This window comes from Myotis davidii, unplaced genomic scaffold, assembly GCF_000327345.1.
Source record: "Myotis davidii unplaced genomic scaffold, ASM32734v1 scaffold187, whole genome shotgun sequence".
NCBI lineage: Eukaryota > Metazoa > Chordata > Mammalia > Chiroptera > Vespertilionidae > Myotis > Myotis davidii.
In genome coordinates this window covers 3430331-3447623 of record NW_006383018.1, presented here as the reverse complement: position 1 = coordinate 3447623, position 17293 = coordinate 3430331, and the positions used below count along the sequence as shown (strand labels likewise).

Sequence of the window (17293 nt, the reverse complement as noted above, 5' to 3'; positions counted from 1 at the left end):
GCGGCGGGCGCGCCGGGGGTCAGGTGCTCAGGGGACCCCGGGGTGGCCGCCTGCCCGGGCCTTGCGGGCCTTGGGGCTGACGGTCCTGACACTGACGGTGGCCACGTGCCTGGCCCTGGCCGGGGTCGTGCTTGCCGCGTTTGTGATCACAGTGGTTCTGTGCTGGTGGCGGTACCGGTAGCCCCAATGGCCGAGTCGGAATTGAAGGCGGAGGCCATGGCTGGGGCGCTGAGTGCCCTGGTCGCGTGTTTCGCGTCTGATGGGGACCCCGATGGCGATGCTGTTGGCAGCGGTGGCCCTGGTGGCCGTCATCCTGGGGACTGCCCTGGTGTGGCTGTGTGGCTCGGTGTCCTGTGGGCTGTGGCATTGCCCCTGATGGCGACTTAAATGATTTTTGAAAGACGAGTATGTGCATTTTGGTAGAATGAGTGACTGGAGTGCTGTGGTGCGGGGACCTTCCTACGATGCTGAGAAAAGCATTTTATCTAATTTCATGGCTTTATCGGTCACTTCTCTATTTGGTGAGTGCATCCTTAACCAGCCAACAACTAGTAGCTGCCCTGTTCCTGACAATGGAAGGCACAAACTATTTTTTTTGATTGATTTTTTAAAGAGAGGAAGGGAGAGCGATAGAGAGTTAGAAACATCAATCAGCTGCCTCCTGCACACCCCCTACTGGGGATGTGCCCGCAACCCAAATAAATGCCCTTGACCCGAATCAAACCTGGGACCCTTCAGTCCGCAGGCTGACGCTCTATCCACTGAGCCAAACCGGTTTCGGCAGGAAGGCACAAACTATTGACCAAGTATTTTTAAAAATAATTTTTGTTTGAACTGTAACAGGCATGAGGCAGTTGGTATTTTTATTTTTCCTTCACATGGGATTTTTTTAAGAAGTGGTATTTGTCTTTGGAAGGATAAGTGGCGTTAGTTTTATTTTATTTTTTTAACTTTACCCGTTTAAAAAATATATTTAATTGATACTTTAGAGAGAGAGGAAGGGAGTGGGATAGAGAGAGAGAGAAACAGATGAGAGGGAAACATCATCGATTAGCTGCCTCCTGCACACTCCCCACAGGGGACCAAGCCCACAACCTGGGCATATGCCCTGACCTGGAATCTAATTGAACTGGTGGCCTCTTGGTTCCTGGCTCATTGCTCCCTGCTGAGTTACACCAGCTGTGCTGCAATATGCTTGTAGCTTTAGTATTTAAGATGGTTGTTACTATTATCCAAAGAGTGAGTTTGGAGTGCGCCTTACTATTTGAGACCACTAACTCTCTGAGGAGTCTTTTCAGTTGCAAGTTTGATTTCTAGGAGACTTAATGTTGTAATCTGCAAGTCTCATCTGAGGTCATCTAAAGTACCTTTTATAGTGAACTAGAGGCTCCGTGCAAGACAGTCGTGCCTGTGTCCTCTTGCAGTCCAGGACCCCTTGAGGGATGTCCGCCTGCCGGCTTGCCGGCTTAGGTCCACTCGCTGCCTCCAGCCGGCTTCTGGCTGAGCAGAGCTACCCTTGTGAGAACCCACTGATCACCAGGGGGCAGCTCCTGCATTGAGCGCCTGCCCCCTGGTGGTCAGTGAGCGTCATAGTGACTGGTCCTTCTACTGTTTGGTTGATTAGCATATTAGGGTTTTATTATATAGGATGCCCAAGAGTTCCTGCTACAGTGGATCTACTCTCTCTTTTAAAATCAGTGGATCTAGTTCATTTGCAGTGAGAAAAGCATGAGATGTGTTCTCTTTACTGATAAAATGTCACTTTTTAAACATTTCCTTTATTTCTGTACCTCAAGTTACTATTTGTCTTTTTCTCTATCTTCTTTAGGCAAGATTCTGGGACTAAAATTGTGAGTGGTCATGGGAGTAGGTGGTGAAGACTCTAAGTTTGACTTTTCCAGTGGTTTTTTTGTTTTCCACTCATGATTAAGAAAGTTGCCTAGAGCCACCAGTAATAGTATTGGATATATTCTGGACAGTGCATTTATAATTGCAATGCCTTTGTGTTTGTGTAGTGACATAGCCTACACCATGTGTTGAGTTTCTATTCATGTTACTATGGATATTCCTAAGATACTTACATTTTAGCTGTTCTTTATTACTTTTGATGCTTCATTTTTTGGTAACTTTTTAGTACTAATAGCAAATTTCATTTGTTTGGTTATGAAACTGAACTAGATTTCTCTCTTAAAATGTGAACTGAAAGTTTTTTGTTTCTCTTGCAGAAAAGTCCACCATACATTTTCTCTCCAATTCCATTCCTTGGGCATGCCATAGCATTTGGGAAAAGTCCAATTGAATTCCTGGAAAATGCATATGAGAAGGTAAGTCTTCCAGATGATCAGAGAAAAAGAAATTAGTGCTTTTCAAACTTTTAAATGGCAGAATGTGGCCAAGCTAGGATTTACATGTGATTTGATTTCCAAGTCTATACTTTTAGTAGTAGTAGTAGTAGTAGTAGTAGTAGTAGTATTAGAGTAATAATAATAATAATAAAATATTTATACAATTTTTATTATGGCCAAGCCATTTTAATATATTTTTCTCTAATAGATAAAATGTACATATAACACGTACATATCATATATGTACATATATACTCTAGTTAGTAAAGTCTAATATATATAATATTCTCTAACATATTTGTGTTAATTTATTTAATTTTTAAAAAAAAATATATTTTATTGATTTTTCACAGAGGAAGGGAGAGAGACAGAGAGTTAGAAACATCGATGAGAGAGATACATCGATCAGCTGCCTCCTGCACATCTCCCACTGGGGATGTGCCCGCAACCCAGGTACATGCCCTTGACCGGAATCGAACCCGGGACCTTTCAGTCCGCAGGCCGATGCTCTATCCACTGAGCCAAACCGGTGTCGGCAATTTATTTAATCTTGACAACAGTTCTATGAAGTAGGTGCTATTATTCCCATTTTATAGATAAGGGAAGCTGAAGCACATTGTTGGTGAGATAGTGGTAAAACTACTAAAATTTTGGCATCTTCATATAGCAGGTACTGTAGGAAAGGTCATATCCTTTAGCTACTCTTGTAAATTTGTCTTTAACCAATGGGGGAAAAAATCTATATTCTCAAAGATACTCATTGTGGAATTGTATATAAGTAAAAAATGGACACATCATCCATGTGTAACAATGAAAAGAATAGTTAATTACTAACATTATGATATCTGTGTATAAGATAGAAAATATTTTCAATATAAACTGAAAAAAGCAGAATAAAAATTTTAATTTCCTATTTGCAACTGGATGAGCATAATTATAAATTTGGAGAAAGACTGGGGAAGAATTGCATTAAGGTTTATAAATGATTTTATTTTCAACAGTTACTGTTTTATGATTTAAGAAATTAGTGTCTTCATGCTGTATATCTTTTGGTAACATCAATATGGGTACTTTTTTCTCTTTAGTATGGACCTGTGTTTAGTTTCACAATGGTGGGCAAGACATTTACTTACCTTCTGGGGAGTGATGCTGCTGCACTGCTTTTTAATAGTAAAAATGAAGATCTGAATGCAGAAGATGTCTACAGCCGTCTGACAACACCTGTGTTTGGAAAGGGAGTTGCATATGATGTTCCTAATCCAGTAGGTGACACTGTTATCTTCAAGAAAGATAAATCTATACTATAGTAGTTATAACTAATAATAAAATAATATATACATTTCAAATGTAGAAACAGTTTATTCCTTGGTTCAAAAACTTGAGAATCATGAGATTTAATAGAAGGAAAGCCATGAATAACTGACAAATAAAGGGTGTTTTGTTTTATAGTGGCTGGCATGGGCCAAGCAATTTTAAAGGGTGTCCTATACAAAGACATACAATCAATGATGACTTAGCTTGGGAGTCGATTTGAGAGGGTAACAAGAAAATCCCATTATTTTGTTGGAGGGTCTCCTACCTTCCCACTCCTGCCTGAAATTCTAGCAGGAGGGCTCTTTTGAGCTAGAGATCCTTGACTTTAGAAGTTTATGTGATTTCTTTTCCCCGCTAAAGACAAATATTAAAGTGCTGCAACTTGATGTAAAACACAAAAGAGGTAATTGGCTCAGTTGCTTGTTGTGATCTCAGACTGTGAATGTATCATACATTACCCAGCACCCTAGACACTAGTAGTTAAGAGAGTTAACATTAAGTGCTGTTCCTGGGGATGCAGTAGGTGTGGGGATGAATGGCTCTCCGAGGCCAAACACAAGATCCCTAGAAAAACACTGGTTAGATATATCCATTTTTTTCACACAGCATATCAGATTCTTAAAATATAAATATCCTAAAGATTTAAAACTATTAGTTGTTTTAGTGTGAATTTATTTTATTAAAACTACATTATATTCTAATTAAACTTCTGGAAGATAGTGTCAGTAGGGCATAGAACAGGAGAATATGTGAAGGAACATAAAAATATCGAAGCATATTGGACCTTCGGGAGGTTGCGTTGGCATCTGGGTTGAGTTGGAAGACTGGAAGATAACAGAATAGGAAAAGGGAACCCTAGAATTAGCTGTGGGAAAAGGGTATATAGGAATGACAGGAGTTGGGATACCTATCATCATTTGGGTAGGGCCTGCTAACAGGTCTTCTAGGTTACTTCAGATAGATGCATAAATGTTAGAGGTTTCTCATATCTAGTGTGATTTAAAAAAATCCTTTTACTATTTTTATTTTTAATTTTTCAGAAGGTTATTTTCTTTGAGTGTTACAGAGTTATAACCCAAATGGATCTTGTGATAAAACAAAATTGTGCTTTAATGCTGTGTACTCTTAATTTTTTTAAGGTTTTCTTGGAGCAGAAGAAAATGTTAAAAAGTGGCCTTAACATAGCACACTTTAGACAGCATGTTTCTATAATTGAAAATGAAACAAAGGAATATTTTCAAAGTTGGGGAGAAAGTGGAGAAAAAAGTAAGGAAAATGTTTTGGTTTTGCATTTGTCCTAATATTTCTACTTTTCTATAAATAGGAATGTAAGAATATGTGTATGTATATAAAAAGCAAACTACAACATAATGTAAAACCACCTTAGCTTTCATGGAAAGGACATTTATGATTACCATGGAGTTAAACAGCCTGAGAGGAAGTGATTATTGCTGCTCACTAGCAAAACCTTAAAATGGGTTAATGAACATGTACATCATTCAGTTCATTTATACAAATAATATAAAAATGGTTCATGATTAGATTATTTTTTAAAAATATTATTTTATTTATTTTTTACAGAGAGAAAGGGAGAGGGATAGAGAGTTAGGAACATCGATGAAAGAGAAACATCGATCAGCTGCCTCCTGCGCACTCCCCCTACTGGGGATGTGCCCGCAACCAAGGTACATGCCCTTGACTGGAATGGAACCTGGGACCCTTGAGTCTGCAGGCTGACGCTCTATAACTGAGCCAAACCGGTTAGGGCCATGATTTGATTTTGAAATAAACAATGTAAAACTTTTGTAAGTTCATTTTAAGATAAATTTTTTTACTCCCAATGTGCAAGTAAAAGTCCAAATGACTTAATTATATATTTAATACCTTATTTATCTATTATTGTATGGGAATGATATATTCTATAAAAAAATAAATTTAAGTACATAAGCTTACTTTATCAAAAGTTTGATTTTAGCCCTTTCCAATAAAAATCTTTTAGAATGTATTATATACATCCTTGCATTATATAATGTACTGAATGGTTTGGATATTTCTGGGAACCCAGTCTTTATATTGGGCTGCAGTGTTTCCTCCAGAGACAATTGTCATAGTCATGGCTGGAAGCAACGTCTGCCTGTGAGGCAGTAAGATCTCTGTGTAGGTTACCATATTCTGGGTCTGGTATTCAGTTCTTTATAAAAGGTCCAGGAACTTGATTTAAAAAAAATACACCTGAAGTTGATGTGATATATTTCTAACTATACAAGAAGCGGATTTATACAAGAATGCTAGCTAAAATACAAATGAGACATAATTACAGCACCAAGAACACCAGAATGTTTCCTGAACTTCTCTTTCTTGGAAAATCTAACTGGAAAGCCAGATGATAATTGGAATTTCATGTGGTGAACATGGAATTAAAGAACATGGCATTGATTGGGTAATTTTTATGACTTAAGGGTCATCAAATAATGCTTGCCTGATGAATCTGTCCTGTGTTGAGCTATATGAATTGATGAATAGTTACAATTTCTCATATGTATGTGGTCAAGACTCCAATTTTTAGCTCTGCTCTTCCCACTTTTGACCTGGGAAATAATCTATACTTCAGTGTTAGGACTGCTATTCTTTGGAAGCACCTCTTTATTGTTGTCATACGCACTAAATAATCTTTTTGCTGCTTTTGTTATACTGTGACCTTGAACTGAGACAGCCATACTCAGTTTTATCTTTTCAAGGTGAAGGGCTCATGAGTGAGGTTTGGAGATATGCCTTTGTGGCATTGATTTTGGCTGTCCAGAGGGGTGGTGGTGGTGGTGGGGGGGGTGTGCTTTACATCTTTTGGTTTCTTGCCTCTCTTTGTTTTGCTGGTAAGGTAGTCACAAAGCTGTCTACAAGCTTTTTTGATGGTATGAATAGGACCTTGTTGGTTTTTGAGTTTTTATTCTCACTTTTCCTTCACAATTTTATATCTCTAATAAAACAACATTTCAAAAGCAGTTTTGGCAATATTAATGGGAATGACCTTTTTCTCTCCAGATTTGTTTGAAGCTCTTTCTGAGCTCATAATTTTAACAGCTAGCCATTGTTTACATGGAAAGGAAATCAGAAGTCAACTCAATGAGAAGGTGGCACAGCTGTATGCAGATTTGGATGGAGGTTTTAGCCATGCAGCCTGGCTATTGCCAGGTTGGCTCCCTTTGCCTAGTTTCAGGTATGGATAAAGAAACACCTGGGGGGATTTAACTTTGTATAATTACTGTAGTGTTAACAAAGATAAACATTAAACAAATTGAAGTACAAATTGGCAGTTACAAAATAGTCACAGGATATACAGTACAGAATAGGGAATATAGTCAATAATCTATATATATAAAAGACTAAGCGACCAGCCGTTAACTATGATGCACACTGACCACCAGGGGCCAGACACTCAATGCAGTAGCAAAAACAACAGGCATGGATACATGGAACAGACTGATGAATCTCAGAGGGAGGGGAGAGGGTGGGAAAAGGTTAACCAAAGATTTTATATGCATATGCATACTAGAGGCCCTTGGCCTGGCCTGCGGGGACTGGGCTGAAACTGTCTCTCTGACATCCCCTGTGTAGTCCCAGATTGCGAGAGGGTGCAGGCCAGGCCGAGGGACCCCACTGGTGCACAAATCCATGCATTGGGTCTCTAGTCTATATATATAAAAGCCTAAGTGACTGAATGTCCAGTCGACTTGTCACTGACGCGCACTGACCACCAGGGGGCAGCTCCTGTGTTGAGCATCTGCCCCTGGTGGTCAGTGCGTGTCATAGCGACTGGTTGACCGGTTGTTCCGGTCATTGCGCCATTCAGTCGCTGGGCTTTTATTTATAGGATAACATACTTTTTACTCTGAGTGACCCTAGAAATTCCTAAAACTATATGATTTTTGTAATGTCTTTTTTCCCCTTGTTTCTGAGTTTTATCAGATATTTTAGAGTCATTAAAGCTAAAGTTTCTTTACGCTAGGTCCTGGTTATTTTCAAAAGGAATTTGGTGCCAGAAAGTATTGCTTTATTGTTTGAAATTATTTTCATCTTTGAATTACAGACGCAGAGACAGAGCTCATCGAGAGATCAAGAGTATTTTTTATAAGGCAATCCAGAAACGCAGACAGTCAGAAGAAAAAATTGATGACATTCTCCAAACTTTATTAGATTCTACTTATAAGTAAGAGCTGTTTAGATCATATATTAAGCTGAAGCAGGAGATTACACATTAAAACATAGTTAAATAATATGTGTCCATCATGCTGCCTGACTCATATGGCCCAGTGGTTGAGCGTCAATCTTTGAACCAGGAGGTCACAGCACATACCTGAGTTGTGGGGTTTCGATCCCCAGTGGGGGACATGCAGGAGGCAGCTGACCCATGATTCTCTCTCTTTCCCCATCCCTTCCTCTGATATCAGTAAAAAAATATTTTTTTAAAAAGTCATGATGCTGCAGTATTAGTAACTATGACTTTTGTAGTTTTTTTTTTTTTTAACACATTGTATGCGGGAAATGTATTTATACGTTCTACCAGTGTAGTAGAGCGCGGGACACGTATTAATACGTTTTTTTATAGACTAGCGGTAGAATGCGGATAACGTATAAATACGTAAACTAAAGTTATCATAATTTTACTGAACGTTGCCATTTGCGCAAAAAATTAGCAAAAATGGCCCGCGCCACCTGTTAGCGCGCGATAAAAACTACCCGCAAATAATGTGTTAAATATATTTGTGTTGATTTCAGAGAGGAAGGGAGAGGGAGATAGAGATAGGAATGTCAATGATGGGAGAGAATCATGGATCAGTTGCCTCCTGCACACCCTCTACCGGGGATTGAGCCTGCAACCTGGGCATGTGCCCTTGACCGTAATTGAACCCAGGACCCTTCAGTCTGCAGGCCAATGCTCTTATCCACTGAGCCAAACCAGCTGGGGCTGACATTTGTAGTTTATGGGTGAGACATAAATTACTGGGATCCCATGCCTTATTGGCATCCCAGAGATTACACATGGTGAAAAGTTTGGAAGGAAATTGCAATTAAGTGTTTGCAATCAAAATCATATTTTCTATTGGTCTTTCGCTTTTCACTAATAGATAAAATTCTGACTTCTGATGCACAAATACAAGAAACCATTATACCTGACAAATTTTTTCATTATAACCCCTTTTTTAAAGGTTGAGGTGTGGAATGTGTCTGCCAAAATGTTATATTTGTGTGTGGTTCATTCTGTAGGGATGGGCATCCTTTGACGGATGATGAAGTAGCAGGCATGCTCATCGGACTGCTCTTGGCAGGGCAGCACACATCCTCAACTACTAGTGCCTGGATGGGCTTCTTTTTGGCCAGAGACAAGACACTTCAAGAAAAATGTTATTTAGAACAGAAAGCAGTCTGTGGAGAAAATCTGCCTCCTTTAACTTATGACCAGGTTTGTTGGATCATTATGTTTATTGCTGCCTTATTTGAATATCTGTGGTAACTTTTAAAGGGGACAATTTGAGTAACAAAAGCAAAAATAAACATGGCACATTAAACTCAAAAGATTTTGTACAGTTAAGGAAAACATCAATAAAACAAAAAGACAACCTACTGAATGGCCAAAGATACTTGCAGGTGATACATTCAATAAAGGGTTAATAACCTAAATTTTTGAAATAACATCCTAAGTAATTGGTGTAGCCATTTTGAAAAACAGTATGGAGATTCCTTAAAAATTTAAAAGTAGAACTGCCATAGGACTCAGCAATATTACTTCTAAGTATTTATCAGAAGAAAACAAAAACACTAATTCGAAAAGATATGGGCACCTCTATTTTCACTGTAGCATTATTTATAGTAGCCAGCATATGGAAGCAACTTAGGTGTCTATCATTAGATAAATGGCTAAAGAAGATGTAGCATGTACACACAATGGAATAATACTCAGCAAAAAAAGAATAAAGAATGAAATATTGCCATTTGTGACAAGAGGGTAGTTGATGAACCGAGAGGGTATTGTGCTAAGTGAAATAAGCCAGAGAAAGACAAATGACCATATGATTTCACTTATATGTAGAATCTACAAAAACAACTAAAAAACCAGACCCATAGATACAGAGAGCAAGTGATGGTTATCAAAGAAGATGGGGTGGGGATAGATGAAAAGAATTTTTTGAAAATAAAATATAAAAAATAAAGGGGACAATTTGACAGTTTCTGTGTACTATAGATTAATTTGCTTACTGTCTTTTGTTTTTTGAAAATTTCCCAGAAATGTCCTAATGTTAGATTTGGTTTGCTAATATTTTGTTGAGGATTTTTGCATCTGTTTTTATATGGGATATTGATCTGTAGTTTTAATAGGATGTCTTTGATACATTTACTATCAGTAATACACATCTCATAGAATGAGTTTGGAAATGTTCTCTTTTATTTTTTGAAGAGTTTATGAAGGGTTGGTGGTAATTCTTTCTTACATGTCTAATAGATTTCACCAGAGAAGCCCTGTATGTGCTTTTCTTTGTTGTAAGTTTTTTTATTACTAATTCAATCTCTTTGTTGCAGGTTTATTCATATGTCCTGTTTCTTTTTGAATCAGTTTTGGTAGTTTGTGTCTTTCTAGGAATACATCCATTTTATCTAGATCACCTAATCTGATGGCATACAATTGTTATAGTATTCTCTTATAATTCTTGTAAGGTCTCCTCTTTCATTTCTGATTTATATATACTGCTTAATTTATATCTAATTCACATGCTATAAAATCTATTCATTTAAAGTATATAATTTACTGGTTTTTAAAATATACTCATAGTTGTAAAATCACAATTTTAGAACATTTACATCACTTCCAAAAGAAAGCTTGTACACGTTAGCAGTTACTCTCCATTTTCCCTGTGCCCTTGAAATAACCCAGAAAAAATAATTTTAACTTAAACTTAACTAAATAAAATAAATTTTAATTTATAAAATAATATTTAAGTTAAAATACTGTTGAAGTATGTTAAATATTTGTAAAATTCAGGAAATGCTTTTTCTTTTCAGCTTAAGGATCTAAATTTACTTGATCGCTGTATAAAAGAAACGTTAAGACTTCGACCTCCTATAATGACTATGATGAGAATGGCCAAAACTCCTCAGGTGAGGCTCTTGGTTAGATATCCCCTTATATGTCTTCAATTTTTAATTTACCAAAGAGATGATTTCCAGAAAGAGAATTTTTTAAATTAAAAAAGTAGAATAATAATCACTTCTAGCCAGTTTTCAAGTTTATATATTCTAAATACATAAGTATTTTCATATAATTGCAGAGTTAGTCTGTTCCTTGCATTTTTAATTATTTGGGTTTTTTTTTTAATGGAAATATATTTTTATCTTATTTTTAAAATAACATTTTTATAATTCTAACTATATGAAAGTCTAAAAATCAGATTATGGCCCTGACCGGTTTGGCTCAGTGGATAGAGCATCGGCCTGCGGACTAAAAGCTCCCAGGTTCGATTCCGGCCAAGGGCATGTGCCTTGGTTGCGGGCACATCCCCAGTGGGGAGTGTGCAGGAGGCAGCTGATCGATGTTTCTCTCTCATCGATGTTTCTAACTCTCTATCCCTCTCCCTTCCTTTCTGTGAAAATCAATAAAATATATTTAAAAAAATAAAATAAAATAAAAATAAAAATCAGATTATGGAAAGACTCCTTGAATCCCACCCCTCCCTCTGAGGCATTATGACCTTTTTGTGTATATACTTGTAGTCCAATTTTGGATCATTTGGAAATCATCTTGAGTTAAAATAATTTTCTGCTGGCCTATCATCCTGCTAGTTTTTAAATCTGATGTATATTAATGCGGTATTGCACAATGACCTGATTTTTTTGTAGAATATTTTTATTTATTTATTTATTTGGTTGTTTTAAATATATTTTATTGATTTTTCCACAGAGAGGAGGGGAGAGGGATAGAGTTAGAAACATCGATGAGAGAGAAACATCTATCAGCTGCCTCCTGCACGCCCCCTACTGGGGATATGCCCACAACCAAGGTACGTGCCCCTGACTGGAATCGAACCTGGGACCCTTGAGTCCGCAGGCCAACGCTCTATCCACTGAGCCAAACCGGTCAGGGCTAGAATATTTTTAAATTATCTAATGAGTCAGTTGGGGAAAAGGAGACATGTAATACTTTAAACAATAAAATAAATAAATAAATAATCTAATGAAATATTTTGCTTTCATTTATAGGTTGTGGCAGGGTATACCATTCCTCCAGGACATCAGGTGTGTGTTTCTCCCACCGTCAATCAAAGACTTAAAGACTCATGGAGTGAACGTCTGCACTTTAATCCTGATCGCTACTTACAGGACAATCCAGCATCAGGAGAGAAATTTGCCTATGTGCCATTTGGAGCTGGTAAGATGATTATATTTTACATTTGAAATGTTTGTTATGATAACAGGTTGTCAGAAGTTACTAGAACAAAAATAACCCATGTGAATTTTATTTACAAGTATCTTTCCCTTTCCTAATAGGGATATTTTTGCAAATGTGTGGGGATTTTTCCCCATACCAATTCTCTGCGGACACTATCTGAGTTCCTATAATTCAGTTCAGTTCTGACATTCTCTACCTGAGGTTGGTTAGTCCAGGCCCCATTGGTTAAAGGCTCGGTTCCATAAGACTGCTCCCTTTCCCCCCACTTTAGCTACAATTAATTGCAAGTCCAGTTGTCACCTGACTAACTGGTTCCAACCCATAATTTGTTGGAAGGGCTCACAGAACCCAGAAAACAGTTTACTTACTAGAGTAACTAGACCAAAGATACAACTCAGGAACACCCTGATTGAAGAGATGCATATAGCAAGATATGGGAGAAGGGGCACAGAGCTTCCATGCCCTCTGGGTATGCCACCTCCCAGCATCTCCAGGTGTTCACCAACCTGGAAACTCTCTGAACACCCTTGTATTTTTTTTTTTTAACACCCTTGTATTTTAAGGATTTTTATTGAGGCTTCATCACAAAGGCATACTTGATTAAAATCATTTGTCATTTAGAATTAATGCAACCTCCAGCCTCTCCCTCCTGGAAGTCGGCGGGGTGGGATTGAAAGTTGCAATCCTTTTATCATTTGGTTGGTTCCCCTGGCAGTCAGCCTCCATCCTGAGGGGCTTTCCAAAAGTCACCTCATTAACAAACTCAGGTGTGGCTGAAAGGGGCCTCCCTCCGTCCCCCTCCCCGCAGCCCCACCTCCCGGTTGATCTCCCGGATAGCTCCTGGTCCAGGGGACAACTTGCATACTACACTTATATTATATAGGATAGGATTACAGTATCACAGTTGCTGTACCTGTAGTATTGAAGTCAGATTTGAAGTCATTTTAGTCCTCCAACTTGTTTTTTTCCAGGATGGCTTTGGGTATCCTAGGTCCCTTTGTATTTTCATAGGCATTTTAGAATCAGCTTACCAGTTCTTATGAGTATATGACCTTTTATATTTTGATCTCAGTATGTGTTGCTATTTTGGGTTTATTAAAAGCCTTTTTCTTCCACTGTCATTTGTAAAGGCATATAAAGTTTTGTTTGGAATGTTTATATTGACTTTTAACTAGGGTTCTCTTGGGAGAGGAGCTTAAAATATTCTAGTATATTGCCAAACTAGATTAGCATCATATGTTTCAAACCATCATATATTTAACCTAGATAGATGTTAAGTTTCAAAAAAGGTGATTGGAAAAGTCATATAATTAATTACCCAAGTGCTGTTTCCCCTAAAAATAGATGTTGAAAATCTCCTGAGATTTTTATTAACTATTTATATTCTTTTTATTTTATTATTTTAATTCTCACCTGAGGATATGTGTGTTTTTTAATTGACTTTAGAGAGAGAGAGGGAGAGGTAAAGAGACTGAAAGAGAGGAACATTGATGTGAGGAAGAAACATTGATTGGCTGCCTCCTAAAGCTTCCCCTACTGGGAAATCAAATTCACTTGTGATGAAGCCTCAACAAGTATGTGTGCTTTGACTGGGAATCAAACCTTTGACCCTTTGGTGCATGGGAGGATGCTCCAACCAAGTGAGCCACACTGGCTAGGGCAATATTCTTGTTTTATGTGAAAAGAATGTCATCTTTTTATAATATCTGTATATCTGCCCTTCACCTAAACTGTAGTTAAACAGATTTCATCACTCCAGGCTAAAAGAAGCGAGAAAGAATTCAACTGATTCTTAACGAAAATTTTTTTTTACAGGGCGTCATCGTTGTATTGGGGAGAATTTTGCTTATGTGCAAATCAAGACAATTTGGTCCACTATGCTTCGTTTATATGAATTTGATCTCATTGATGGATATTTTCCCACTGTGAATTATACAACCATGATTCACACCCCTGAAAACCCAATTATCCGATACAAACGAAGATCAAAATGAAAAATGCTGCAAGGAATACCTGAAACATCACTGTTAACAGAAAAGCATTTGAAGAGAATGAAGTTGATGAAACAACTTACTCTCTTTTGAGTGTGTTACTTTAAAAGACAGCCAACTTAACGGTTTTTATATTTTAACTGAATGGTTCCATAAAATTTAATGGCATTTCAGGCATTTCTTAATACTTTTATGATGGGTATTTCTTACATATGCTTTATTTAAGGAAATCAAGCTACTTATTAAAAAGTTGTTTAGGGGACCTTGGTTATTGGCAGATTCTAAATAACACAATTTCCAGGTATTTATTTTAAGAGCATACCTAGCTCTTGGTAAGTTAAGTTCAGGATATTCAGATCTTGGACTAGATCTGCAAGTATAAAAGCCAAATGAGATACTTGGAAGCCTTAGGTTATTTATTCATTTCCTGTGTAATGTTGGGGTGTGTGAGGATAGGTAGGTAGGGGATAAACTCACATTTAAAGCCTTGGATGAAAAAGAATCCTATTGTTTTGGTATGATGAAAATTAGCAGTGATGGAGCTTTGTTGTAGAAAAAGATGTCTTTAGGAAGTACTGTCTTTTAGGAAATTGAGGGAGATGTATGGTAATTATGTTTCCTAAAAAAGAATATAATTATTCTAAAGACTGTTTGCATTAACTTGATTTAATTACTAAATATTTCATTTACTTGATAAATTTGTATCTGGTTCTACATGGTCACACATCTGTGTGAAAATCCAAAATAAAGTCCCTAAGGGATAATTTTTGTTGTCTTTGGCTCAAGGTGGTTCCTGGCTCCCTCTCCAGAATCTACTTGGGGATGTTTCTGTTACTAGTTCTGTTTATTAAAACTTAATTTAGGTCAGTAAGGTGTGTTTTTTGTTTTTTTGCTTTTGTTTTTAATACAAAATCTGAGATCAGGGAACTCTGGCTTTAAGATAAGGATAATATGAAGCTGGGTCCTTGAGAGTAGGATCATTGGCCATATTACGTGAAGGCTGTGTTCAAGAATCAACTCAAATTCTAACTGGGGGCCTGTAATTTGGCCACATTACTGTTTTTAAAATAAGGACAAAATATTTCCCCCTATAAGTTCTGTTTAAGAGGCTGGAGGACTCATATAAACTCTATCTCTGCTGTTAGTTTTCCACATTTAAAATTATCTTTGAGAAAAATATAGTATAATCTATATTCACGAACTGTAAAGCATGTGTGTTTTAGTGAGAATGCAGGAATCTACAAACTTGGATGGAAAAAAAATTACATCCTTATTTGTACTGTATTCAAATTTAGGCAACAAACCACATTAGTAATAGCCATACCCATGACTGAACAGAAGTCAGTTATTTTCATATCACATTATAGTGGTTGTAGATCTTAAAGTTCTTTTACTCTTGTCACTACTTTGAAATTATGGTAGTTGTTAGATCTGCTAGATCTTATGTCTTTAAACTTACATGTTATATCACACATTTAAAAAGATTTGACTACTATATAATTGGTTTCCTTTATAGTTTATTTTAGACTCTAGTAAATTAGTTTTTAATCATAGACTATGTGTTGGTAAGCATTAACAAGTCGATGGCAGAGGCCTAATGTCATAGAGGGCTGATGGTCAGTGGAAGGGAACAGAATGATCAGAGCACTTGTCCATCTCCTCCTTTCTCAGAGCAAAACAGCCTTGAATGGCAAACTATGAAAGGTTTTACCCACAATCCTTCAGATATCTGCTTTAGAATACAGTTGTTGTTCCTATAACTTTGATCAGAACCCAGCTGCTAATTGGAAAAATTTAGGTACTGTGAAATCTTCAAGAATGTAGAATTTGTTTCCATAGCTTGTTTGTGTTGGTATAAATCCTAGAATACCTAATGGTAAACAAAAATCTGGTTATAAGCATCAAATAGTACCTATTCTTGCTGTTTTAGTGAGTTGCCATGTTATCAAGGAGGACTCTTAATTAAGAAAACATTTTTATATCTCTGAGAGATTCCCATTATGGATTTGGCTTAGCAGAAAAACACTTTCATTCTATTTGTGGTGAATAAAGATTATTTGAGTTAAATGAGAGCTGCATCATTTCAGCAGCCATGGCTTTGTGAGGGCACACCTTTGGCCACAAGTAACAATAAAATTAATAGAGAAACTAATAGAGAAAAATACCAATATAGCTTTTAAAATATCCTATATAATAAAAGCCTAATATGCCAAATTGTATGCCTGCCATGTTCCGCGCTGACCAGCAGGGGGCGGCGCGGAACATGGCGGGCATAGGCGACATGGCGCTGGCAGCAGGCAGCAGTGGAGGCACTGCTGGTCCCGATAGGCCCTGATAAGAGCGGGACTGCAGCGGGATGGTGGAAGCAGGTGAGTGGGCAGCGCCAGGCTAAGGCAGGTGTGAGTGGGGCCCATTTGTCCTGCTGATGGCCCAGAAGATGGCGATGAGCGGCGGCGGTGGGGGGCAGGGCCGCCACCCGACTTCCAGGAGCTGAGGGAGCTCGATGACTCAGGCAAAGGGGGGTGCGCAGGGGCCTGGGGGCCCAGAGGTCAGCTGGGACCTGCCTTTCCACATCAGACACTCATGCTTTGATCACCAGCTAGGCCTAGGCACTGCACCCTTACATGAATTTTGTGCACCAGGCCTCTAGTATATATAGATGTAAAGTTGAAAAAAAGGCACATGGAAAATTCTTCCTCAATAGAGGGTGAGAAAAATCCCAATGGTATCTATAAGATTAGGATAACTTTCTGAATCTCTAAGTCCTATATATTTCTAGTAAGTAATGAGGTGACATGCACTGCTGCAGACTGAATGTTTGTGTACCCCCCACCCCCAAATTCATGTTGAAACAATCTCCAATTTATTGGTATTCAGAAGTGGGGATTTGTGGGGTGACTGTATCATGGGGGATCTCTCATGGACAGCTATATTGGTATTTTAAAAAGCTATATTGGTATTTTCTTCTATTTATTTGCTCTTTTTTATAAAAGATGGCAGTCTATGAATGAGGAAGCAAGCCCCACCAGTCACTATATCTGTTGGTACCTTGATCTTTGACTTCCCAGACTCCAGAACTGTGAAAAACAAATTTCTGTTGTTTATAAGGCACCCAGTCTATGGCATTTTATCAGAGCAGCTGGAATGGACTAAGAGATGCACCAAGAACTATGGCTTAGTTAAAAATGAAGAGGGTTCAAATACAG

The 17293-nt window shown here is 37.8% G+C and overlaps 1 protein-coding gene across 1 annotated transcript in view; it reads left to right on the top strand.

Moving 5' to 3' along the window:
- Window positions 1–14954, top strand: part of LOC102765294 (lanosterol 14-alpha demethylase) — a 15435-nt gene extending 481 nt beyond the window's left edge. Inside the window, exons 2-10 of the mRNA XM_006779200.2 lie at window positions 2226–2324; window positions 3431–3607; window positions 4799–4925; window positions 6699–6873; window positions 7744–7863; window positions 8922–9117; window positions 10713–10808; window positions 11907–12075; window positions 13912–14954. Coding sequence (XP_006779263.1) covers window positions 3455–3607; window positions 4799–4925; window positions 6699–6873; window positions 7744–7863; window positions 8922–9117; window positions 10713–10808; window positions 11907–12075; window positions 13912–14090 — 1215 coding nt within the window. The 5' untranslated portion in view covers window positions 2226–2324; window positions 3431–3454 and the 3' untranslated portion in view covers window positions 14091–14954. The remainder of the gene's footprint in view (window positions 1–2225; window positions 2325–3430; window positions 3608–4798; window positions 4926–6698; window positions 6874–7743; window positions 7864–8921; window positions 9118–10712; window positions 10809–11906; window positions 12076–13911) is intronic.
- Window positions 14955–17293: the final 2339 nt, after the last annotated feature.